A 25,519-nucleotide genomic window follows, 5' to 3' on the forward strand; every position below is an offset into this window, starting at 1 on the left:
CTCAGTTTTTCTTTAAAAAAAATTGAGATTATTACCCGTACGCGCGCCAATGATGAACATAAAATTCTTAATTGCGTGTCAAAAAATGCGCAATAACTACCTCTTAAAACCCACCAAATTTCATTTGCACATCTCGACCGGTTTCAGAGCAATAAATTAAATCGTCAGTTTTTAAGAAAAACTTTGACACCCCGTATCTCGGAAAACGAATCATTTGTGGACATACGTTTATAAGCAAACTGCCATTATTTTCTCATGTAGAATCACCCCCTGAAATTTGTCGCACTTATTTACTAACACCCTGTATAACAATTTCCCTGGCATTCCCAAAAAGTACTTGAATCCATTGACTGAAGGAGAATTTAGGAACATTCTTGATATTAAACTCAAACATTTCTCAAAAATTTAAATAAAAAGAGTCGTCATGTAATTAACATTATAATCTATTTTTATATGATCGATGTTTTTTTTTACTTGTTTTTAATAACCTATTTAATTGCTAACAATGGAACAACGACATCACTCAGTTTGTTTGTCGAAGTTGAAGACATGATTAACTGTCATATTTCTCTAATTAATTCTAAATGCCTCAATATATTAATTAAATAATTAAAAAATTATGTCATAAAATGTCAGTGGGAAAGCGACCTTTATTTAGTATCTTAAAAAACTTACCAAATCTTAATGAAAAGTAAAGTTAAAATTAGATTTAAATAAATCATCCTTGACGCTCTGTATCTCCAAAACAGAAGATGATAGATCTATGGTCCATCGAAAAAAATGTTACTTTTTCATGTTCTACTTAAACCAAGCAATCTAGATATTTTTCTATTTTTGAAATCTGCTTAAATTTTTTTATAAATTTTTTTTCAAAGATATCACAAATTATCACAAATTTTGTATACAGTTTTATTATCCATTTCAGTTTGGCATGTATTTCTTCGACAATATTTCAGATAATCCGTGGCACACTTAACTATATGAAGAAACAATTGAAATACAAAAAAGGAATTGAAATATTTTTTGCATAAATATGTAATATATTCAAAGGGAAATTTTTCACAGATGTTCAAAATACGTAGCGTTTTAGGCTTAAAAAAATATCAGTTTCAAGAATCGGAAATTATAAAAAAAATTCATAGACGTCACTGGATTCTAGGATATAAAATGCTGAATAAAAAATCCCCTTTACGAAAATATAAAATTTTACAAGAAAAAGTTACTCGTTATTACAGAAAAAATTATAATAATAAAAAGTATCTAAAAATGAAAAACATCTTGCATTTCTTAAATAATGAATCAAGAGATCGAGATTATTTCGGCCATTCAATTTTTCTCGAAAATCAGACCCGTTGTGTGATAGATACCCCAAAAGTGAATTTGGCTCATCCTGCCATAGTATTAGTCCAGTCGCCCTAGCCAAAATTGTATTTAAGGATGGCATTAATTCCGAAGTGCACAATTTTTTTCATGCGGCTAATTTTTTGCTAGTAGATGAGGAAAAAAATTGTTCTGTACGGGAGCGAACCGGAAAAATTCGGAAAATGGTCGGGAAACTGCAAAAAAAGTATTTCGTAAAAAAACTGTTAGGAATTTCACAATCATGCAAAGGATCAAAGCTGTACAGCATAAAATTCTCTACATTGAATTATGTCCCATAATTTTAATTTTTTGTTCAGAAAATTTGGGATGAAGGTGAAATAATATAAAGAGACACGAGAGTAGAAAATTGAGGATTTATTCCAACTGGAATGTTTTTTTAAATATAATTCACAAAATATACACTAGATCCATCGAGTTATCGATGATAACTCATCTTGATCGCTATAAGGTGACTCTGTATCCAAAATCTCGTCACTACATTCGTTTTTTGCTTCATCCCCAACACAAAGATGTTTCTCATTAAACATATCTATAACAGGATTAATTTCTTTTGTTCTACAGACGACATGATTGCTAGAGACCGTTATGTCGATGCAAGCAGACACGCAGACGAGCGCTGCACGCATACGACAACATTAGAAAAAATCGCGAATATTTTCAAAATTCCATTCGAACCTCTACATACGACGCAAGAGACCTCGTCGAGATAAAGCATATCAGGTGGCCTTACTTCATCGGATGATGACAACGACCTGTGTCAAAGCTTTCTCTGAGATCTTCATCGAGGGACGAGGAAAACGAAAATTTCGACACACTTTCGAAATGTTCATGAATTGGATTGACTTTAAATTCAACCTCCTACAAGACCTCTGGGTGACTCTGTCAATTTTCAGACTCCAAACTTCAACCAAACAGTCAGTCCAGCCGGCAGTGCAAACGTCGCCGTCCGAAATAAAGAACATGCACCCGTGTCATTTGCACTTATTTAACCTGTTCTATCAAACAAGTATATAAATAAATCACAAATTTAAATCTCAATCTGAGTTATCATTTCTTTACACAAAAATCCATAAAACCGAACTCAGCGCTCTTAGCTATACACTGCAAATCAACCTTTATACAAGCTTTCGTACAGGCACTCCACGGAGTCCGTACATGAGTGCATAAACTTTAGTGAATAAAAGACAGTGATTTTTAGACACTAGGGTATCAGACCCGCAAAGTGAACAAAAAAAAAAACCCGAACCATAAACATTAGCAACTGGACTTTACTTTTAATTTAAGATAATGTTTGACATACTACTACAACCAAACAACTAGTTCAGCGAATAGTTTAACAAATACCATACATAAACCATGAGAATATAGAATACCTACGAATTAAATTGTAATTGTAGCATTAACTACTATAATTGTGATCTGTTCTTTTATTATATTTACCTATGTTCAGTGTTAGAATCACTTTTTATTATAATAAATTAATTACTTCCCGATTTCAAGGTCTACAAGTCATTAGTGACTAAAAAATATATTTTTGCTGATAAATGAGAACATTGAAATCAATTTAACTATATTTAATTACAAAAAAGATATAATAAAGTAAGTACATAATGCATTCATAGCACTTGATTACAAAAAAGCAATTAATATGTGCAGACGAAAATACTTGGTGTATTTATATAATTTTAATCATAAAAATGTAAATTTCTAGAATGTATAACATGTGTAATTTTTCTCAGTAGAAAACTTTGTATAAGTATTACAAAAAAAAACATTAAACAATAATCAATGCTTTTATTTACAAATCAATAAAAATCTTTCAGAGTATCAATAATATCTTTTAATACCTCTCGACGTCTAAAAGCAATTATTCCTGTAACATTGCAATTATTCCCACCGTTGAAGTACTTAATACTTAGCTCATTATTTCGAAGAGTTTCGTGGAAATCAGTCATGCCACCTCCTAAGGAATTTAAGATCGCGTGTGGAGCACAGGTGTCCCACTTAAAAGTTGTTCCTTTTGTTAATACGTAAGCATCAGCTAATCCTGAAAAAAAAGTACAATTTATTACAGTATTGTATTAACGAAACAGTTAAAATATTATTCTTTATGAAGTACTAACATCAATATTGTTGTCCATGTCTAGATTTCTTTATCTTGACATTACAATGATAACTTTTTAACAGAACTGCCCTTTCTAAATACATAGTTACATTAGATATGAAGGACTAGCTTTTAAAATGATACTGTTTGCCGGATAGTTCCCATTTTTGAAACCCATCGATGTTTGGATAATGTAGGTTTTCACCTGCGATCTGGTCTTCTCTCTTTATAAATTAGGTGCCGATAATCGTCAACAGTTAAATAAGTAAACATCCATAAAATCTGCATATACGTACCTACATTTCCAAATATATATAAGGACTCTTGTAAAAGTCAAACAAGTTTTAACTCTGCTTAGGAAGAAACTAATTTGTGCTATTATTTAACTACCAAGAAACCATAAATGCATAGAAAATTTTAAAATGTCTTATATATTTCTCAATAATGAACGTATAAAACGTGCTGATTCATTTGAATATGGAAGAAGTAATATAGATGGATTTAAGGAACGTTCGTGCAAACAGAAGTACAATAACATTATTACAATTACTGGTAAGTTGTAACAAAAACAAAATTTTAAGGATAATAATATTCTAATTTCAGAAAGCAATGTGCATTTGATTCTAGAACACGATGATTCTATTGTAATGGCTTATTTTAGAAGTGGAACTCGAGATGAAGAAGGGTCATGGGCATATTTTTTGCAATCTTGGTATGACAAGATTTTCAGTCGTAAGCATTGCCTATGATATGTTTTTAAACTGAAAATGTGCTACTATCAAAAGATTTGAAACCCAACACTGCGTTTGTAAAGGAAAATCTACAGGCAGTTTGAAATGGGCCTCTAAAATATATTAACTTTGAAATTTTTATGTGAAATCGTAATTGAATTGTAGTTATATACTAAAATTTTAATTTTTAAGAGTTTCAATTACATAACCCATACAATTTAAAAAAAAAACTGTATTTACAGCCATATAAAATAACTGTTGTGCAGAAATTACTTGTCATAGACTATGAAATACGGTTTCAGTATTGTGAGTAGTTTCTAGAGAAATGAATATTTTATTGGACTTGTTGTTTTTCACTAATGAAGCATGATTTCACATATTAGGTTATGGAAATAGCCAAAATTATAGAATGTGGGCTACAGAAAATCCTCATACATTTTTGTAGAAACCAGTTTATGACTAAAAGTAGGCATTTGGATAGCGATATCAAGAAGACGTATAATGGTTCTATATTCTTCTGTGAAACTATAAATGCTGAAAGATATAGAACCTCTATTTTAGAGTAATTTTTATCACAATTACATGATGATGAAATGCAAGTAGGTTATTTTCAACAAAATGGGGCAACCGCACATACTGAAAGAGCAACAATTTAATTTTTAGAAGAATTGTATGATAATCGACTGATTAGTCAAGGGTTGGTGCCAACCAGGTTACCAGATCTAACTTATTTAGATTATCTTTTGTTTGGACATCTGAAGAATTAGAATCAACAATTATTCGAGAAATTAACAATATAACAGAACAATAACTGCAAAATGCGTATGAAAAGATACATTGGAGGGTAAATTTATTCACAATTAGTGAAGGACATTATTTTGAACATACTATGTAATGTTTTTGTCAGGAATATGGCAAAATAGCTTCCTAATTTATGAGTTTGAATTCATTTTATATTGCAGCGAAGCAATGTTATTACAGCAATGATTTGTAAATTAAAATTAATCATACAGTAAACTGTAACTTTTTTATAAAGCTATTTTATCTATAAGAAAAAATAAACTGTCTGTTTATGTTACTCTTTAATAAAATAAAAAATAATAATAAATTATTATAAGTTCACATTGTGTTCTTTTTTTATTTTCATTTGTTAGTTAAAAATGTGTTTACTTTTGTCCTTTTAATAAAATTAAAAACATTTCAAGAAAAAGCAAAAGTATTTTTCCTAAGAATCAAATATTAAATTATATATTCACATTAATCACGTTAATCAATTTCAAAAATAATTTTATGTAATTACATCGTAGCCCCTTCAACCACTTCAAGTTTAGGAATTTTTAGTTGCCAATCGTGCAATGTTGGTTGTCTATGATCATGTGACTTGGTAACCATTTATAAAGGCTCTGTATGTTCCTTTCTCTATGTTTCTGTAATTAGATCTTTTGTGAGTTTTTCGAGTGTTTCCTTGGATTTGTTACTCTATAATTTTATTTTATACCATAAATTGAAAAAAATTATTCCTACCTACCGTCTAAGTCAACCAAATCGGCCAGTTCCCCATAGACATACTTTCTTAGGAGTAGAAAGAAAATTTCAAGAAACTGAAAATATAGCCCCATTTTGAGGAGCAAATGATGTAATGACAGAAATTAGCATGATAACCGCCTTATTTTGGTTAATAAACAGTTATAGTTTTAATTTAAAAATCTGCGAAAGGTAAACATTTTAAAATAAACTAGGCCAACTGACACGTATTTTTAAATACTCAATTTTCTCGAAACAAAAAAGTTGAAAAGAAACAATGTTGTGTCAACTCTCTCCAAAGGGCCGAACTTTTCGAAAAATGATTGAAAAGTTGCACCTGCGTATTGGTGTAAAATTTGATATTTGTACCAGTTTTGATTTTCGAATTCTGCTCATTGAAAAGCTACTTTCCCATATTTTTTTTTGAAACCAAGGAAATGTACTGTTAAGAGGTGAAAATTTTACTAAGGTTATTTTTATGCTAAACTTGCTCTTATTATACTTTTGCAAAACAAATGATGATCCCTTCTCATTCTATCAATTAATTACTTTCGAATAGTAGTTACTTTATGGGAGTTAGGATACAAAAAACAAAACTGATGACTTGGCGGAGAATCTACTGAAGATAATGAAACTGGGAACCAATAACGATATAGACTATGTTCCTTGCATCAAACAATCGAACTACTGCGTAACGTCGTTTTTGGAGTTATAGGGTTATGGGGTTATAGGGTTATGGGGTTAGCGGGTTGGGGGACTATAGGGTTAAATATATTCTGTTTATAGTGCCTAGACATATCCGGCGATGAGAGGTCAAGTCAAACTACTGAGTAACGTGGTTATTGGAGTTATGAGGTTTGAGGTTGAATGTATATGATTGTGGGGTTATTGTGGGTGCACAGCTTCCTTTATAGGACCATTGTGTGTAATAGGACTTGACAGCTTGGGTTATGAGGTGATATGAAATTGTCGATAAAACCTGACGTGATGGGATTAAATGCATCACGGATTCGGATTCAGCGACCCCGAAAACATGTAGTAGACATAGTCTGACCTTCAGACCCGAAAGACATTTTTTGTGTGTGGCTGTGTAATTTTAAATATAGGTGTAACTTATATACTTATTTCTTAGAAGATGATTCCGTAAATCATTTTAAAATGCAAAGTTTGTAAGAACCTGTCCTAAACTTAGAAACAGTGTTAAAATTTTTGAAAAGTATAAAATATGTGCAAATATTCCTGACGATATCTGACGTAAATTGATGAAACTTGGATTAATTTATTTAACTAAGAAAAGTGAAAATTCACTGAATTTATATGTAACTATTCGATCGCGAAAATTTCAAGTATTCCGGAAGTTATATTCTTAATATTAAAAAAAAAACTTCCATTTTATTCGTAGTAAGTACTAGTTATTTTTGAGTTATTATTTTTGTTTAGTTTAAAATAAGCTCACCCCAGTCAATTATGTTATTCAAATAAATCAACTGTAACTATAGAGCTATTCGTTTTCTTTGCTAAAAATATAGTGTATTTTCTCAAAGAGGCCATATTTGAACCATATATTTACAAAGTGATTTTGAATAGCTTTACAAGTATAAAAATGCGAAAGTAAATTGCAATAAAAAGAGATCTATGGATCACTATGTAAAAAAAGAAAAAGAGAAAGAAAGAATAAATATTTTGGAGGCAAATGATTACTTGTATATTTTACCTAATATTACTGTTAGAATCTTATATCCAGCTCCACATGCCTCAATCAGCTTGAATCCTTTCTCTTCAAGTTTTTGCTTAATTTCAGTTCTTTCGCTACAGCTCACACATATAATACTTTTTTCTTCACTACAGCTGATACCGCTATTTATATAAGTATTTTGTGAAGATATTCCCCATATATATGGTAAAGTTGGCCTGAAAGATGATTTATACATTTTATATAGTACACAGATGAAACCATAAAAATTGAGTAGCTGAGTAAGCATTGGTAAAATAGCCCCTAAAGCTATTGGATCAAATTCGATATTAGTAGATATGTATCACTGGGGATGGAATATTTCCCGAGTTTTAGCCTCCTTTTGTTATTGAAAACCCCAACACCCTGAACAATGAACTTTTTAAATTTTATTTTTCATCTCCAACTACATGCATCAATATTTGTAAAAGAAACGTAAGTGTAAATGGTGATGGATTAATTTTTGAATCACTTTAAATACATTTCTCTTAATATTGAATGTTAAAAAAATATGTACAGAATAATACATTTATTTGCCTCTGAAACTAACAATGAAGGATCTTACTTAAAATTTTTTGCAATGGTGCACCATAGTAAAAAGATTAATAACGATTACATAACTCATACATAACATTTTTACAATATCTGTACGTATGAATAACATAAAATGCCTACACTGTATTTTCAATGTGTACGTACTTGTTTCTTCTTGTATCTTCCATAAATGTACAAGGTGATTCATGGAAAAAGAAAATTACTCAAACTTTTAAAAAATAAGCGAAACAATTGATTTCTTCAGTCGTCTTGAATTTTGCAATTGTTTTTAAAATCAAAGTGCAGCGGATCCTAAAACTTCATCTAAGACGAAAGAGTGTTTATTTTTGCTGTACTATTATTTTAAATAGGTAGGTACCATAAGCAATAAGTTACAAAATAAGATATACGTACTACAAAACTGAATAATTAATTGATAAAAGCTAGGTTAATGACCGAATATTACTGGAGGTCGATTCATTCTGGATAAACCTTTGTGCATCCGGCCGGAACAGTCCGAAAAAGGGTTTAAATAATGATTTGAAATTTTTTTTTTTAGCGTAAATATTTTCAATTTTTTTTATTCACGTATTCGTATTCTACTCATTTTTCCATATCATCCCTTGAAATTAATGACATTATGACTGTCGTGTCTCACCGTTGGAACACTACCCGTAGTTCCCGGCCTAGACGGTTCGTAAAATAGGGAATAATAACAATAAAACTTCAATATCACTTTTATTCTCCAGTGACAAACTTCGGTACACATATACAATACATAAAACAATATTGGTAACTATTTTTCAATAAAAACAAAATATCAACTATCCTTTTTTTTACAGACAAAATCGCACACTATTAATTAACAATGACATTTCTTTATTTTTGACAACAATATTTTTATATTTGACGTGAAGGTTAACACATAGATGCGACATTCTCCCACCTGAGAAACGGTTAATGCTAAGAAACGTTTCTCACAAATAAAAAGTAGCAAACATAACAAGTTTATCTTAGTCTAAATACCGACTAGGCAATTTTACCAACCGACCACATCGGGTGAAACTCACTTTTTGATCGGGTACTCTGCTTTTAGACACTCCGCACTAAAATCACTCTCCTCTTCTTGGCGTATGCTGGATCGTCGCCCTGGTGATTCCTCGCACTGCGTCTCTCCTGGCTCCGGAACCCTATCTCCTACTTCATCCTCATCCACTTCTGTGACCTTGTCTTCGTACTCCAGAGGAAACAATTGCTGCACAGGTCTCAATAGTTCACCGTTCACCCCGTGCAGTTTTAACTCGAACCAATCGAGTATGTCCGTCTTGACCTGGAATAAGTTCTATGATACGCCCTAGGGGCCATTCGACACGCTTAATGTTGTTGTTTTCGATTAAGACAACGTCCCCTAATTTAATTTGCCTGTTAGGTTTTGCCTTGATCCAAAATTTCAATTGGCCAAGATATTCCAACCTAAATCGTCGTTTCAAGTCTTCTCTTAATTTTTGTTTGTTCCGCGCACTCCGAGTTAACGAGTTCTTGTCTATTTCGTCACAATCGGGCATGCTAGATTCAGCTTGTTCTCGTAAAAACATGGCTGGTGTAAACGCTACCAAATCATTGGGATCATTAGTTATGTGGGTCAACGGTTTGGAGTTTACGATCGCTTCACACTCACAGATCAACGTAAGTAGTTCCTCATAGTAAAGGCAAGCACGTCCTAGAACCCGACGAAGCAATTGCTTTACTATACCTATCATTCTTTCGAAAAAGTCCTCCCCACCAAGGCGCATTAGGGGGGTTAAAACGCCAAACGATTCGTTGTATGGACGTTTCCCGAGTAATGTCTATCCAATTGAGATTTGCAAACGCATTCTCGGCTCCCTTAAAGTTTGTTCCATTATCACTATAAATTATCCCTGGCCTACCACGGCGCGCGACAAATCGCCGAAGAACTTGTAGAAAGCCAGTAGTAGACAATGATAGAGTCAATTCCAAATAAACGGCTCGATATACCGCACAAGTGAATAAACAGATCCATGCTTTTTCACCTGATTTCAGGCAAAGTGGCCCGGCAAAATCCACTCCAACTATTTGAAAACCCATACTATTTCGTACTCTGTCTGCCGGTAATGGAGGTGGCTCGACAACAAATGACTTCGACTGAAATCTTCGACAAGTTGTACATCTTCGAAAATTGTTCTGATAGTACGTCTACCTCCCAATATCCAAAATTTCTAACGCAATTGCGAGAGAAAAGCTTGCAGTCCCATGTGACATGATCTCCTATGCATGTCCATGATTAAACATCCTACAGAAAAATGTTTTGCGGGTAAAATGATGGGAAATCTGTAGTTATTGGTATCTTCTCTGTATGACACTCTAGACTTTAGTCGAATTATACCCGCTTCATCGTAAAAAGGGTTTAAACAATTAATTCTTTGATCGGTAAGATCAGAAAAACTTTATTTCTAAATTAATTTAAAGACAAAATTTGATCTATTTTGATATAGCCAACTTGGTCCCTCCCACCATTTCGAGTCCAAAAGTTGTTTAGCCGTGCAACCTCGAGATGGAAGATCTGCTGGATTGTATATTCCGGGAACATGGTACCACTGACGTGCATATGTTAACTGACGAATTTCAGTCACTCGATTCCATACGAATGTTCCCCATTCTTCATTGCGCTGTATCCACGCAATTACAGTTGACGAATCAGTCCAAAAAAAAACTGTCAAATTTGACATTAAGTGTGTCCATTACATATTTGTACAGCCTGGCCGCTATCGTTGCTCCCATTAATTCCAGACGCGGGATTGTCAATCTTTTCAACGGCGCTACTCTTGACTTTGCAGCTAGCAAATGTACGGACACGACATCGTGTTTTACTACTCTGCAAAATATCACTGCAGCATATGCTTTTTGACTTGCATCACAGAAAGTATGCATGCTTAAATCTTGTACATTCTTAGTGTCTATAGAGATCCATCGCGGAATTTCTATTTTTATAAGATGTGATAAATCAGCAATCCAATTCTGAAAAACAATTTTGATCTCATCATCAACATGTGTATCCCAAGAAATCTGCCTTTCCCATAAACTTTGTAACAGTAACTTTGGCATTAAAGTAACAGGCGCCGTAAAACCTATAGGGTCAAAGACTTTTTGTGTCATGGATAGTATCGTTCTCTTCGTGACTGCTTCATTGGAAGTTTTCAAAAAATCTTCACAGATTGTGAACACGTCTCGCTTCGTAAACCATCTTAGTCCGAGAACAGATACACTATAATTATCAGCATCTGAATTTCCATAAAACTCCCACCCTCTTAGGTCGAACTGTCCTTCTGCCATTATTGAAATTGATTCTCGAATAAATTTATTTAAATCATGTTCATTAGGTACACTGGCAATACCAATACAATTGTCACCATAGAAACTCTTGGATAATTTTTCGACGGTTTCACGAGAATATCCAGGATCCATATTTTCACACTTATCCTTACATCTTATCAAATGATGCTCAATCGTAGCACCTAATAGAAAAGGACTGCAATTGACTCCGAATACCACTCGTCGATGTCTGAAAACAATTTCTTGGCCTTCTTCATTAATCCAAAGAAATCTTAAATAATCCCGATCTTTTTGGTGTATACTAATCTGTAGGAATGCCTTTTTAATGTCTGATATAACTCCAATCTGGAACATACGAAATCTCAATAACAATGTAGGTATCAATTCAATTAAATTCAGTCCTTTCTCCAGACACTGATTTAATGAGGGACTGCCTGCTTCTTGAGCTGAGGCAAATACAGGTCTGATTGCAGTCGTAGAACCTTCCTTAAGAACTGGTCTATGTGGCAAAAAATGACCATAATTGATGTCCTCTTTCACTTGTTCAATTATTTTTAGAGATTCCCATTCGCGAAAAACTTCATTGTATGGCATAATCAAATTGTCCTTTTCTAGTTTGCGCACCGTTGTCGCTAGTCGTTTCTTCGCGATACTGTAATTTGATGGCAATGTAGGATGTCCATCCAACCATGGTAATCTGACCTGATATCTTCCTTCGATATTCACAGTAACCGTTTGCAAAAACAAATCTTTTGCTGCAGCCGCCATTTCCTCCTTGGATTTCTTTTCTGTGGGTTCTTGAATCCCCAATACATCTAACTGCCATAGTTCTGTAATTGAAGGATTTACTAACAGAGACAGAACCACCATTGTGCTACTAGCTTCAACCTTGTCCCCAACAACTTTGCCCATTACAGTCCATCCAAGGCTGGTTTCGATTGCAGTAAGTCCACATGCTAATTTATGACGTCTCCCTGTATATAATAAACCTGCAACATCTGCACCTAATAAAATCTCAATAGGGCCATGATCTTTTGAATCCGAAACATCAACTCCTAGGTCCTTTAATTCTTCCATCCACGGACCGTAAAAAATAGGAGAAACCTCGTTACATATATATGGCTGATCTAAAACTTCGATAGTGTTTACGTACTTTCCATTGATTATAGTAACATCGTAACTATAGTGATTAATGGTAGATCTCTCACCTCCAAAAAGACAGTGTACTATTTTCTCGGCTCGTTTTGATTTTAATCCCAGTGTCAACACAGTATCTTTCAAAATATATGATCGCTGTGAGCCGCTGTCTATTAAGGCCCTCACGTTCTTTGTAGCGGTTGTCCCTCTTAAGGTAATTCGTAATGTTTGTAGAAAAACATGCGTGCTTGTCTGATTTGACAGTACTTTATCTTCTACAACGTGGTCTTTCTTTTTCGATCGCGAATCGTCAGACTGTTGTTTGATATTGTTTAAATTTGGACACATCAGTGGCACATGTGTTTGCCCGCAAAGAATGCATTTCAAGCGAGTGCGATATTTCCTGGATTGGTGGCCGACCTTAAGACACTTAAAACATGCCTTCTTTTCATTTAAAATATCCTTCACTTCTTCAGGAGTCATTGTTTGAGCCTTGAAACATGCTTCACTTTTATGGTACCCTGCACAAAAAATACATTTGGCAACATCAGTATTTATCAGCCCCGCCGCTGTTACAGTTGAAGGTGATGAAATAATTCTTGCAGTAGATTTTTTCTCTGGTCATTACCAGCATTTACTTTATCTTCAAAACCAAAACCCTCACTCACCAGGCAAATTTTTTGTTCATTTTCTGCTTCAGCCCGTAAAAAGTTCATGAACACTGCCAGATTCTTAAAAGATCCTGAGGTAGACATGACTCGATTAGAGGAAACAACATTGCTGCGTACTTATCAGAGGTTATTCCTACTGTGTCAAGAGCCCTTAACTGTGTTTCAATTTGGTCATAAAGCTTAGAAATATCAACCTTTTGAGGTTGTATTACTCAAAATTAATTTTAATAACTCCCTGACATGTACCTCAATTTGCAGATCCTCTCTACCAAATCTGGCTTGCATACACTCCACGATTTTTTCATAATTTTCTCCCACTACCGGGAAGCTTTCTACAAGTTGACGTGCCCTACTTCCTGATACTGTTGCCTGTAGTAAATATTCAATTTTGTCGCTATTATCTATGTCGGGATCTTCATGAACCTTTTTAAACTGCGACCAAAATCCCAACCAGTCTTTTATATTGCCATCGTAATGCTTGAACTCAATTCGCGGTAACTTAAATTTGCGCTTACCTTTAACAACTTCTTTCCGCACAAAATGTCCTGAATTATCACTGGGTTACGAAGGTCCCATCGTCTGCAACCCTTGGAGCTACCGACTGAAGCATCTTCGTACATCGCAAACGTAAATCGGTGAACCTTCTACCATAGGCATCACTGCTGTCCATTTCTACGATAAGTTGCTCCTCTGTAGCGTTTTCCATCAAGCCCTCGTATACCTGATTTTCACACACATGCAGCTCGTAAAATTTTGTTCTCAAACATTCCCACAAAATTTCTATGTCACTATGCGTAGATCCTTCAGCTTTTAACAAAATATCCAGTTCATTGGCCATTTTTGTAAAACTAGCGCGAAGCACTGTCCTCTGTTTCTTCTTGGCTTGCTGCTGTTTCAGATGCCATTGTAAACTCGAACAAATATTATTTTCTATGCACCGAACTGTCAGTCCTGTCACGGTCGCCAAAAATGTCGTGTCTCACCGTTGGAACACTACCCGTAGTTCCCGGACTAGATGGTTCATAAAATAGGGAATAATAACGATAAAATATCAATATCACTTTTATTCACCAGTGACAAATTTCGGTACACATATATACATAAAACAATATTGGTAACTATTTTTCAATAAAAACAAAATATCAACTATCCTTTTTTTTACAGACAAAATCGCACACTATTAATTAACCATGACATTTCTTTATTTTTGACAACAATATTTTTATATTTGACGTGAAGGTTAACACATAGATCCGACAATGACTGAATCACTCTGTATGCAGGGTGTCTGCGAAAGATTGGGAAATCTCGAAGCTGGAGATACTGGTGGAAAAAAAGTCGATTGAGCCAAATATGCATTATGCAAATGTTGCTGGTTTCAAAGATACAGAGCGTTCAATGTTGAATTGTATTTTGAAATTTCTCAATAATTTTGAAAACTGTTATAGTATAAACAAAAAAATTACCATTATTACGTTTTTTGAAATGACAAATAAGAATTTTTAACTAATTTTGGTGTTGCTTGTATAGGGTATCAGTTATGCCCTATTCCTTTGATACATAAGGGAAAATTTGTTTGCCTTTAAAATTACGGACATTGTGTATTGAAAATATAAAAGAACGTCCTTCGTTTCATAAAATAGTTACTCTTGTTCGTTTTCGATATTTTATTTATTTATTTATTTATTTATTTTTTGGTTATCGAGATATTTGCATATACATGAACGAACAAGAGTAACCTTTTTTATGAAACGAAGGATGTTCTTTCATATTTTCAATACACAATGTCCTTAATTCTAAAGGCAAAACAAATTTTCCTCTATTTATCAAAGGACTAGGTTAGTCTAAATTCAAAACGGACAGTGTCGAAGAAATAATTTTAAACACGTAATATACTTCGCTAATAGCGTCTGGGAGTAATACAAATGAATCCGATTACAAGTGACCAATATTGGCGATCCCTCTGACTTGCGCCAGAAAGGCCAAGGGCAGATGGAAAACGACAATTGACAAATAATTTCACTTCCCGATAGGTACTTTTTTTCCATGCTCATCAGTCACTCACTCAGGCAAGTGACAAATAGGCCAGTAGTTTGTTTATGTCCTTATATTTATTATTGTAATCTTTATATAAAAATAAACACAACTACAATCTGCTATCCACTGTAAGTAGTTATAGGTGTACGACTGTCCCTAGTGGTAAAATTCTAGAAGGATGACAAGCAAGTCGACATGAATGATTGTAAGTTCGTAAGTATATCAGGTGACTCTGCAAAATATCAGCTTTCCAACTAAAGTCTATTCCAAAATTCACGCAAGAAGTAATTTTGATAGAAAACAGAGGTTTTTAATTAAAAATTGTAAATTTTTTATTGATTCATGAAGTATACAGTATATATGAAACAGCATGTCGGGTACCTAAATGGCCTCCACGACTTTGATAGCAGATACACACTCTTTTGTTGAAATTGTCCATGACTTTTTACAAAAATGCGGATGAATTTCGTTGTTACAGCGCACAATTTCCTTCTTCAAGGCGTAGGTGGTCATGGGCTTGTTAGCATAAACTTTAGACCTCAAAAAAAAAACACAAAGAAACAAGTCTAACGGCGTTAATCGCATGATCTAGACGGTCAATTCTGATCACGAGATCGGAAAATTATACGGCCAGGTATTTGAATTGTTTCTCGGGCTGTATGGCATGTGGCAACGTCTTGTTTCAGCCACAAATCGTCTACATCCATATTTTGCAATTTAGGCATAAAAAAACTGGATTATTATGTCGTGATAGCGAGCACCATTAACTGTCGATTCAGAGAATTCTCTTCGCTCTGCGTGGTCAGCAGACTTTAGCTCTTAAGTCTAATGAACTTTGTAAGCATGAAGATGCAAATCTTACACTCTCAGCAACGAGCGAACTGCTTCGATGTTTTGTGTTGAACGACTTGTTGAAGGACGGTCAGAGTGTTTAAGAACGCTAATTGATCCAGTCTCTCTGATTTTTTAAATTAATCTCTTCACTGCTGATGAAGTTATATCAGTAGTCCGACCATATTTTTTTACAAAAACTGCAGCTACAGGCTGCTGAAGCATTATTTTTAAAATATTGCTCAACAATGAAAACGCATTGTTCTTTCGTGTAGCGTTCCATTTTTAATAACCCTGAACTGTTTTTTTTTTCGTTGGCATCATTTTACTGCACAAATGGCGCAAAATTTAAAATCTTGCGTGAATTTTGGGACACCTGATATATCGTAGTGAAAATTATAATAAGAAAACTGATTTGGGAAGTATCATTTTAACATCATGTATCGTAAAAGCTGAAGCAGTTAGAACAAAACAAATTTAAATTTTCATCTCATTTTTACTTTCTTAAAATTCTGTTAAAGTTATGGCACTAAGTTTATGGACATCTTGTACAATCAACTATTTTGTGTCTTTTTGATAAAACTTATAATTTTCACTTAGAAAAAGACCAAGTCATGTGACATATTTATCAATCAGTAAAATATCTATAAAGCATTATACGTACCCAAAATCGCTTGTTCCTAAAAATGGTCGATTTATTACTCCCATCACAGGACAACCAGTTTCTTTATCAAATACTCCAATTAAAATTGTCACACATTTTAAACCATTGCGATAAATATTTTCAATCTTCTCTCCTTCACTCCCATTAATATATTCAGCAGTACAATCTGAAATTGATATTCATAATATTTCCATAAATATACTGAAACGTATTAAAATTTCTTAGAGAAAATGAAAGTAGGTAGGTTCGTAATTCGTAGTTAAAAAACGAATATAAAAATGTTTTATTATAAATTAAAAAACAGCAATAACAAGAACAAAATTTGCAGAAACAAAATATTAAAAAATATATGGTTTCAGCTAGATCTAGATCTTATTAATTATATAGGTCGATGTGGTCTTTTACACAACTTGAAGTAAAAATTTAATATAAAAAAGTGCATAAACTCTTAAATAAAATGAATTAACTTTAATTTTTAACTTAATTATGTTCTGAAATCTAACTACACAATACCATTGTCATTTATTACAGTAATATTATGCCCACTTATGAAATTAAAATTTTTAGAGTAGAAAAAAAATTAGTACTATGATAAAATTTCACTGGTTATAAAATAACAGCGGACCAATTCAATTCAACAAAAGAAATATTGCATGTCCTGGCAAAGATGGGATTTTTTAATTAAAAGTAGGCACCATGTATATGAGAACCTACAAAAGAAAATGGAAAGTAATGAATACCAAAAAATAGGCTAATGGAACACATACTACAAATTGCCAAACCTCCGAAACTCTGGATCATTAAAAAATTACGAGGAAATGAAGATCTCAGCACTCACTAAGGAAACGCAACCATCGTATGAGACTTAACAGTAGTCAAAGTGGAGCACCTGCTACAAGATCGAAATATAAAAAAAAAATAATTCGATTAAGAAACTTCAAAAGAAATTGGCGTCTGAATTCGTGCCTCTAGCATTCCCAAGGAATTATATTTATCTGCGATACATGTCACATAAAATTGAAGTACTAGAAAGATGGAATACAGGGTCAAAAATGCTGGAGATTTTATCAACATGATTGATCTAGACATTCGCTTGGCCATACTTGTAGAGTTGGAACAAAATTATACTCTTTACAGATCATTAAAACTGCACTCTTCCATTCCTAGAAGTACATGTCAGAGGAAATCAGATGACAACCTATAGTACATTACTCAGATAAACTAAATCTTATCACTTTATCTTATGTTAGATGAACTGATTTTTATCATCATCAGAATATCTGACAAAATCAGATAGAATATCTTGCAAAAACCTCTCACTAGAATTTACAGACAAGAGAGAATTTAAGGAAACATAATAATAATACTATTTATAACACCTAAAGGAAGACAGCGGGAACCTTTTACTCCAAGGCCCGGTGCATACAGAAAATACATTAGTACGCAGTTAAAAGACACTAGTATCAACTAAAGAATAAAAATGCAGAGTTCAGAAGTGGCGGAGCATAAGGCAGATAAGAGCATTCACAATGGATTTAAGCAATATCAAAATTTTTGTAAGAGAACATTTTAGCCAAGACTCCAGAGATAAACCATAAATATTATTCAACCAAGTAAATGAAATGATTATAGAAAAAATTTGGACACATTTGGACAAAGATTTAGAAATCAATTTTCCATGCAGATACCTTCACACTACCATGCTCCTAAAACAACTGTTTAGTTTTTTTTCATTGGATTGGGTACATTTTGTTTTATCTTTGAGTATTAAGTAATTTTGTAAACTGTGTTCTTTCGATAAACAGAATAACAATTTAATGTTTTAACCATTTTATTTTAATTAATTTGATAAAACTAAAAAGTTAGAAACAATACTTTTCAAGACTTTGAAATGCAAAATAATATTCTTATACAAGATGTTGCAATATTCCACTAAAAATATTATGCAGAAAATTCTCTGATAAAAAAATAAGCAAAAAAGCTGAAATAAACGTAGTGTTAATTCTGTTTTTAAACCACTAGTTAACATGAAACTATCACTTTATTCTGTATATTTTTACACGGGAATGAATTATATATCTCAAAATTAATAAAACTGTCAATACAACATATGTCATGTGCTTGAGTTTTACTATCTAGTTCCATTGGGAGATCACACGATGAATATTCAATATATTTAGCTCAACACAGCCAGAAAATGCAATAAAATAAAATTAAACGTGTGTGCCGACACGTAGTCTCTTTGTTTTTGAGATACGTAGTGACAAAGTCTTTTATTATTTTTTAGTTATTCCTGTTTGTTTTACACATTTATTGGTAGATGGACTTTCTTCTATATTTTTGGTCAGAGCATTATGGCGACGCAATATTGTAATATTTTATACACTTTCAAGTGGGGTATATTGCAGATTGCAGATCTACATCTGAAATATATAGAGACTGGCGCTCTACAGCGTGTCCGGAAAGTTCGTGTCAACAGTGAAGGGATATACAGGGCAGGTCAAAACAGTTGTAGTACTTCATAAAAAAAAAATCCTATCAGGCTTCGTTGTGGAGTTATTCGCCTTCAAAGAAAGAAATTTGAAAAACAAATTCCAATTATAACTTCTAAGTCGTTACCATGAGAACAATGAATTTTGGGCAATTAAAGTAACTCATGGTAATGTTCATTTAAGTTTAAATTGATATTCAATATGCCTGGATTATACAGAAGCAGACAAAATTATCCATTTAAATTTATACATCTTTGACAGCGTTGCCAAATTTAGCATTTTGTTCCATTTTTGTGCAAAATCTGTTTAAAAATAATGTTACATGTGTTAATCACCGGGAATCGAAATTGTCAATATTTTCTACCGTAGGGGGTTTTGAAGAACAAAAACGCGTTTGGCGTTATTTGCATTGGCAGTTCAGTTATTTACTTTTTGCGATTTATTATTTTCACAGAAATTTATTATTTTTAGCAAATTATTATTTGACAAGTTAAAAAAAAAATAGTTGAAATGATTAAATAGTAATACATTAAACTGTAAAGATAATTGAAAACCACACTATTAATAAAACTTATTTTTATCTCAATGGTAATTTTTATAGCAAATGCTCAAAAATATTTTCATTTTGCTGAATACATTTATCAGCTCGACGTCGAATTGCCCGCGAAGACTTCAAAACTTCAAAATTCTGATTGAATCCTCTGTTGTAATTCTTCCAAAGGATTTATTTCTGTAGCGTAAACTACAGCCTTCATCCTACCCGACAGAAAGTAATCTAGAGGATTTAGGTCTAGAGATCGAGGTGGCCATGGAATAGGGCTTCTGCATTCAGACAAAGAGGAAACTGAATTGGTCCAAGTAGCTGGACCCCTAAAATTCCTGTCCACACATTTATTGCAAATCTATTTTGAAAATTTGTGCGCCGTATTGCCCGTGGATTTTCGTCTGACCAGAAATGGATATTATGAATATCTGCTAGCTCTACATTCATAAAATGTTGCATTTTCGACTGATAACAGTTCGCAAAAAGTAAATAACTGAACTGTCAACGCAAATGAGGTTAAACGCATTTTTGTTATTGAAGACGTTACAAAAATATTGACAATTTCGATTCTCGGTGTAACATTATTTTTAAACGGATTTTACACAAAAATGGAACAATCTACCAATCTGAACTAAGAATACCTGTTCTTACTAAAAACTCGTACTTTTCAGTCAAAACAAGTAAAAGCATAAAAAACTTATAGTAAACTTTACCCCCCTCCCCCCAGTGTTAGAAGTGTTTCTAACTTAAAAGTACTACAAATGGTACATACTTCAATAGGGTTAATGAAGTAGGAAATACCATTAAAAGCAAACTAAATAATACTTATCCGACAGTCGAATTTGATCTATAATCCTTTATGTATTGGTAAGCCGAAGGTTAGATATTTTTTCGGATAGCTAGTTAGAATGAAAGACCTATAAAAAACTGAGGATGTACGTAAAAGAGTATTGGTACCTAGGTACTCTGTGCCAGATTATGCGCATTTAAGTTGGTCCACAAATCATTTGTGCCTAAGAGAGGATAGAATTGTTTAATTTGTGACAGCCAATTATCTAGAGTCAATATTTAATAACTGCACTCGCCGCATAAAACAGATAAGGATATCGTTTTTTATACCTAGTAATTTACATAGCTAATTAAAATAAGTTTTCAGTACAATATAAGAAAGACCTACAACCCCAGCCTCAAGTAGTACCGTATAATCAGCAGTATTCTTTGGGAGAAGAAGCAGTCTTTTAAAAAAGCCCACCTGGATCCTTTCAAGTACCTACTTATATCAATATAAGAACACTCTACACAGAAACACAATTAGCGAGTTAATGATTATACTTACTGTTGTATAACTGCATGCGGGATTTCCAGGAATACATTTTAGACCGAGACGTAATGGTAAAATTAATAATAATAGAGATATGTCCTACGATTGTGTCCTGAATAGGAGAACTTGTTTATATTTTCTATGATAAAATCTTGCTAAACAAAAGATATTAATTAAAATCCATTGAATTTAGAACGGGATTTCTGGGGCGCGGGATAAAATTTTACTTCTGAATCTTAATATCCTACGTATTATAATATTAGAATACTGAATGTTTCCCAAAATGGCACAATTTCTGTAAAAATACCAAGGAAACAAGTACTAGTTCAAATATTATAATAGTAAGCAGGATTTCATATTTCCAAATAACTTTAACACAATATATCTAGGTACCATCAAATAAGGGAATACAAAAATTTCAATAAATTTCTATCAATTTTGTCATTTGTTAGGGTGTTTCTGATATATTACGAGCATCATAAGTATGTGTAAGCTACCTGAATGATACGAAATAAAGTACTAAATGTTTTTTTTTACAAAGTAATTGACACTTTATATTTACAACCTGGAATTACTAACAATATTTCTCAGTAGTATTTTTCAATATTTCAAAGGATTTACTTTGCTTGGGATCACTCTTAAAATTTTCAAAATATTTTACTCCATGTACATAAAATCAAGAAAATAGTAACCTTCTTAAGACTTTAAGGACAAACAAGAATTTTTCAAAGAATGACATTTTCTCAAGTTTACAAACAAAATAATTTTCTCTCCCCTCTCCTCTTCAGGACCTAGTCGTGGAACGCAATGTATGTCATCGAGAAAAATAATACCTATAGGGTCTATCCATATTCCCAGTTTTTCTAATACTATGTGAAATTTTTCAGTCAGATTAGTTTTAATATCTTCGATATGTATTTCCTTATGTACCTCTGCGGCGAGTAAAGTAGCGGCAATGTGATCTCCATTCAATACAGTTTCCAGTAAATTGGATGTTTCTTCTTCTGTATTCTTAATTTCCACACAAATTTTTTCTCCTAATTTATTTTCAAATGTGTTGTTTTCTTCACCTAAGATGTCAGATAATTCCTGAAACTGCGTTGTACATATTATTAATTATTATCAACATTTTAAAAGTTAAAGATAAAGACAGTAGTCGTCATATGCGAATATATTTCAAAATCTTTTCCTCAATAAGATACGAGGTTTGATCAAAAAGTAACGGGAATTTTCAAATTGCGCGTATTGTATCTTGTACATCGAGTTGATTCTTTTTTTGTGTATTGGTTGCATTGTCAGTGACTACCTGTCAATTTTTAGGCAATTGTTACACTTAGTTTATGTTTATCGAGCGAATGGGTAAGACTTACTTATATTTTGTGTGGCGAAATGTCGGATCAATGAGTTTGTCTGATATTTTGTGTTAAAAACAGAAATAAGTGCAGCGAACCATTTTAAATGTTAAAGAAGGCCTTTAGCAACGATACTATCTCACAGCCACGAGTTTATCAATGGTATAAATGTTTACAAGAAGGTCAAGAAGACATCGAAGATGAGGCGAGATCTGGTCAAATGTGAAAGTCCTTCTAACCGTTTTCTTCGACTACAGTGAACTAGTTCAGGACAAATTTTTATTGTCTGGTTGTACAGTTAACAAGGAGTACTACCCACAATTTACGTGAGGCAATCAGGAGAAAACGGCAATAACACAAGAGACAAATGGAAAGAAGACTAATTTATATAATCATCTATGTTACAAGTTTTATTACAGCATCTTCAGTATTCTAAAATTATGGTTTGTTGTGATAATTTTAAATTAATAATTATAATAAACGTTGACGATTGTATGCATTGGTCTTCTTTCCACAAGACTAACCTAAAACTAACAATCCTTAATTAAAAAATAATGCTCCATCATAACGATACCATATATGTAGATGTGGGTGAGATACAATCTACAAAGTAGGTATGTCACATTGCCTACTAGCATAAAGTATTGCTTTGTATCTATTGATAAAGAGCAACACAGATACATTTACAATTCGAATATGACATTCGTCCCTATTATCACGTAGATGCGTATGTGTATATCCATTTCTTGGATTATACACCCCTACGTGATAAGAGGGACGATATGTTAGGTTATGTCTCACCCACACTCACATGTCGGAAAATAGACACCCAAATAGATAAATATTCCTCGGTCGCCTCACCTACGGTATGCTGATGAGAACAAAAAAAAACCCTTATTCGGATTAGGCATAGAAGAAAATTATTCAACATGCAATACAAATAATAATAATTTCTTTTTGCAGCTAAATTTTTCATATTAATGTAACAAAGATAAAAAAGGAAAAAATAATAATTAAATGTTTTTAAAACTAGATATGTGGATAAGGTGAGTTTTTAAGGGGGCACGTATGTTTTTAATACCAAATTTTCAACTATCTAATATAGTATATATAGTACAGTATATTGGAAATAGTTTCAGTCATATTTGATTTAACCAAATTGGGCGTCAACTTTAAAATTTAACTCATTATTTTTTTTTACATTGTATAATAATATTCTAGATTTATTAACTTTAAATAATTTTCTATATGAAACCATACCTCAAAACAACTTAGCTATGTAAAAAAGACTTTTTACTCTAATTTATCAGCTTCAAAAAATATCAAATATGAACGAATGAATGTTTTCATAGTAATATGTTACTACACTGATTGTCAGTATGTCAGAAGTCAATAGCAATTATTTTGTTCAAAACAAAATTTAAGTTATTTTTAATATTAGAGTTACATTAAAAAATTGCTTAAAATCGATAAGTATGCCAAATATGCCAAAAATTCTGTTGAAAGTTAAGACCATGTTCAGTGAACAGAAAACAATATAAAAATATTTCAGCTGCTGTTCAGATATGGGGTAATTAATTCAATATTAACAATATTTAAAAATCAATCTGTAAATAATTATCATACCTTGAAAACGTATTTATAAAATTGTAATATAATTTCTTTAATAAAAAGTAATATTGCTTGGTAGTTGTTTTAATTTTTCGTTTTCCTTACAAAGATATAACAGACTCCAAAAGTTGCCAATTTTTTATTTAAGTTATGTGCAATAATATGACTGTTCAAGTTTTATGAACCATTTTTTATCAATAGGCCTTACATTATACATACCTATTGAAAATTGCTTCACTTGTTTAAGTTAAATATGTTTAGGTACGTACTTGATTTTTAATATCGTGTTTTACCATTTCTTGTATTAGAACATCTGCTAAAGTTTTAAAATCATCCACGAACCTGGGATTTGCTTCGTCGTTCTTCTTTTTCTGTATCAACAAGCTAAACAAATGTTCATTTTGTCGACATGCTCTTGCTATATTTGCCGCTTTTTCAGACACAATTATTAAAGCTTTCAACAAATCCATCATCTAAGCAGGTTGTATAGCATTTATTAAAATACAAATGTTTTATTTTACTGCTTACCTCATTTGTTGATAAACCACTAACACATCCGTTGGTTAATATTCTAATCACTGGAAGTAATTACGAGTAGTCTATTTATAAACATGTTTCAAAGTTAATATTGTTGCCTATCCTGTATTTAAATTTAGGAGAGAAACAAGACATTACGCACGTATATTAAATAACAGGGATATTGATTTTTCTTAGTCCAAGCATCTGCGCCTTTAGTGTTCCTAGATGTTTTAAATCACCCCATTTGATGTGTTCAGTTCCAGTGTATTTAAAAATAGCTGAAAGTACAGTTATTTTAAGATGCATAATCTGATTTTATATTTACAAATTAGATAGAATAATACCTTTGACTAGTGTATATAGTCAGGGGTTATACTAACAACACATGGCTGACTACAATTACGTTAATTTACATAATAATCGTATGATGTATTACAACTAATTGCTTTAGCAACAAATAAGTGATTACAAAATTACCGTTTAAGGGGGAGAATGAGATTCAAAATTTGCCTCATTGAGACAAATAAACATTGCAAACAATTAATACTATAAATTTATTATAACAAAAATTAGAGTAACACGGCTCTTCCATTATTTACGACTTACACGTTGTTTCAATTGCTCCATAGTTTTACTTTCTACATCAGTCATATCGCTTACATGTATTTAAACATATACTTCCATGACCTGCTGCAGTTTTTTAGAAGTAGTATTAGGGAAAATCTTTTTATTTTTATTTTTAATTAATAGCTTGATTACTTAGTCATAGTTACCATCACTTACAACTCTTATATACCACATTTCATCTATTTATAGTGCATCATATTTGTATGCAGTTTTAAAATGGTGTCAGTTTCAGTTTAAAAACTCTAGAAAGCTTTGAAAATGAAAATTTCATCAATTACTAACCCTGCTGATTATTACTAGTAAATAGTGAGTTTACATATAAATTATTTTCACAATTTTAGCCAGAGAGAAAAA

The 25,519-nt window shown here is 32.5% G+C and overlaps 1 protein-coding gene across 1 annotated transcript; it reads right to left on the reverse strand.

Moving 5' to 3' along the window:
* Positions 1-3,162: 3,162 nt before the first annotated feature.
* Positions 3,163-24,720, reverse strand: LOC108911859 (inositol polyphosphate 1-phosphatase). Its single transcript, XM_018716913.1, has 6 exons — positions 24,548-24,720; positions 24,289-24,492; positions 21,890-22,151; positions 16,700-16,865; positions 7,457-7,653; positions 3,163-3,430 (listed from the first exon to the last, which is right to left on the reverse strand). The coding sequence occupies exons 2-6, from the start codon at positions 24,490-24,492 to the stop codon at positions 3,189-3,191; spliced, it is 1,071 nt and encodes a 356-aa protein (XP_018572429.1). The 5' UTR covers positions 24,548-24,720; the 3' UTR covers positions 3,163-3,188.
* Positions 24,721-25,519: the final 799 nt, after the last annotated feature.

The sequence above is a fragment of the Anoplophora glabripennis genome, unplaced genomic scaffold (genome assembly GCF_000390285.2).
Source record: "Anoplophora glabripennis isolate ALB-LARVAE unplaced genomic scaffold, Agla_2.0 scaffold768, whole genome shotgun sequence".
NCBI classification, from domain to species: Eukaryota; Metazoa; Arthropoda; class Insecta; order Coleoptera; family Cerambycidae; genus Anoplophora; species Anoplophora glabripennis.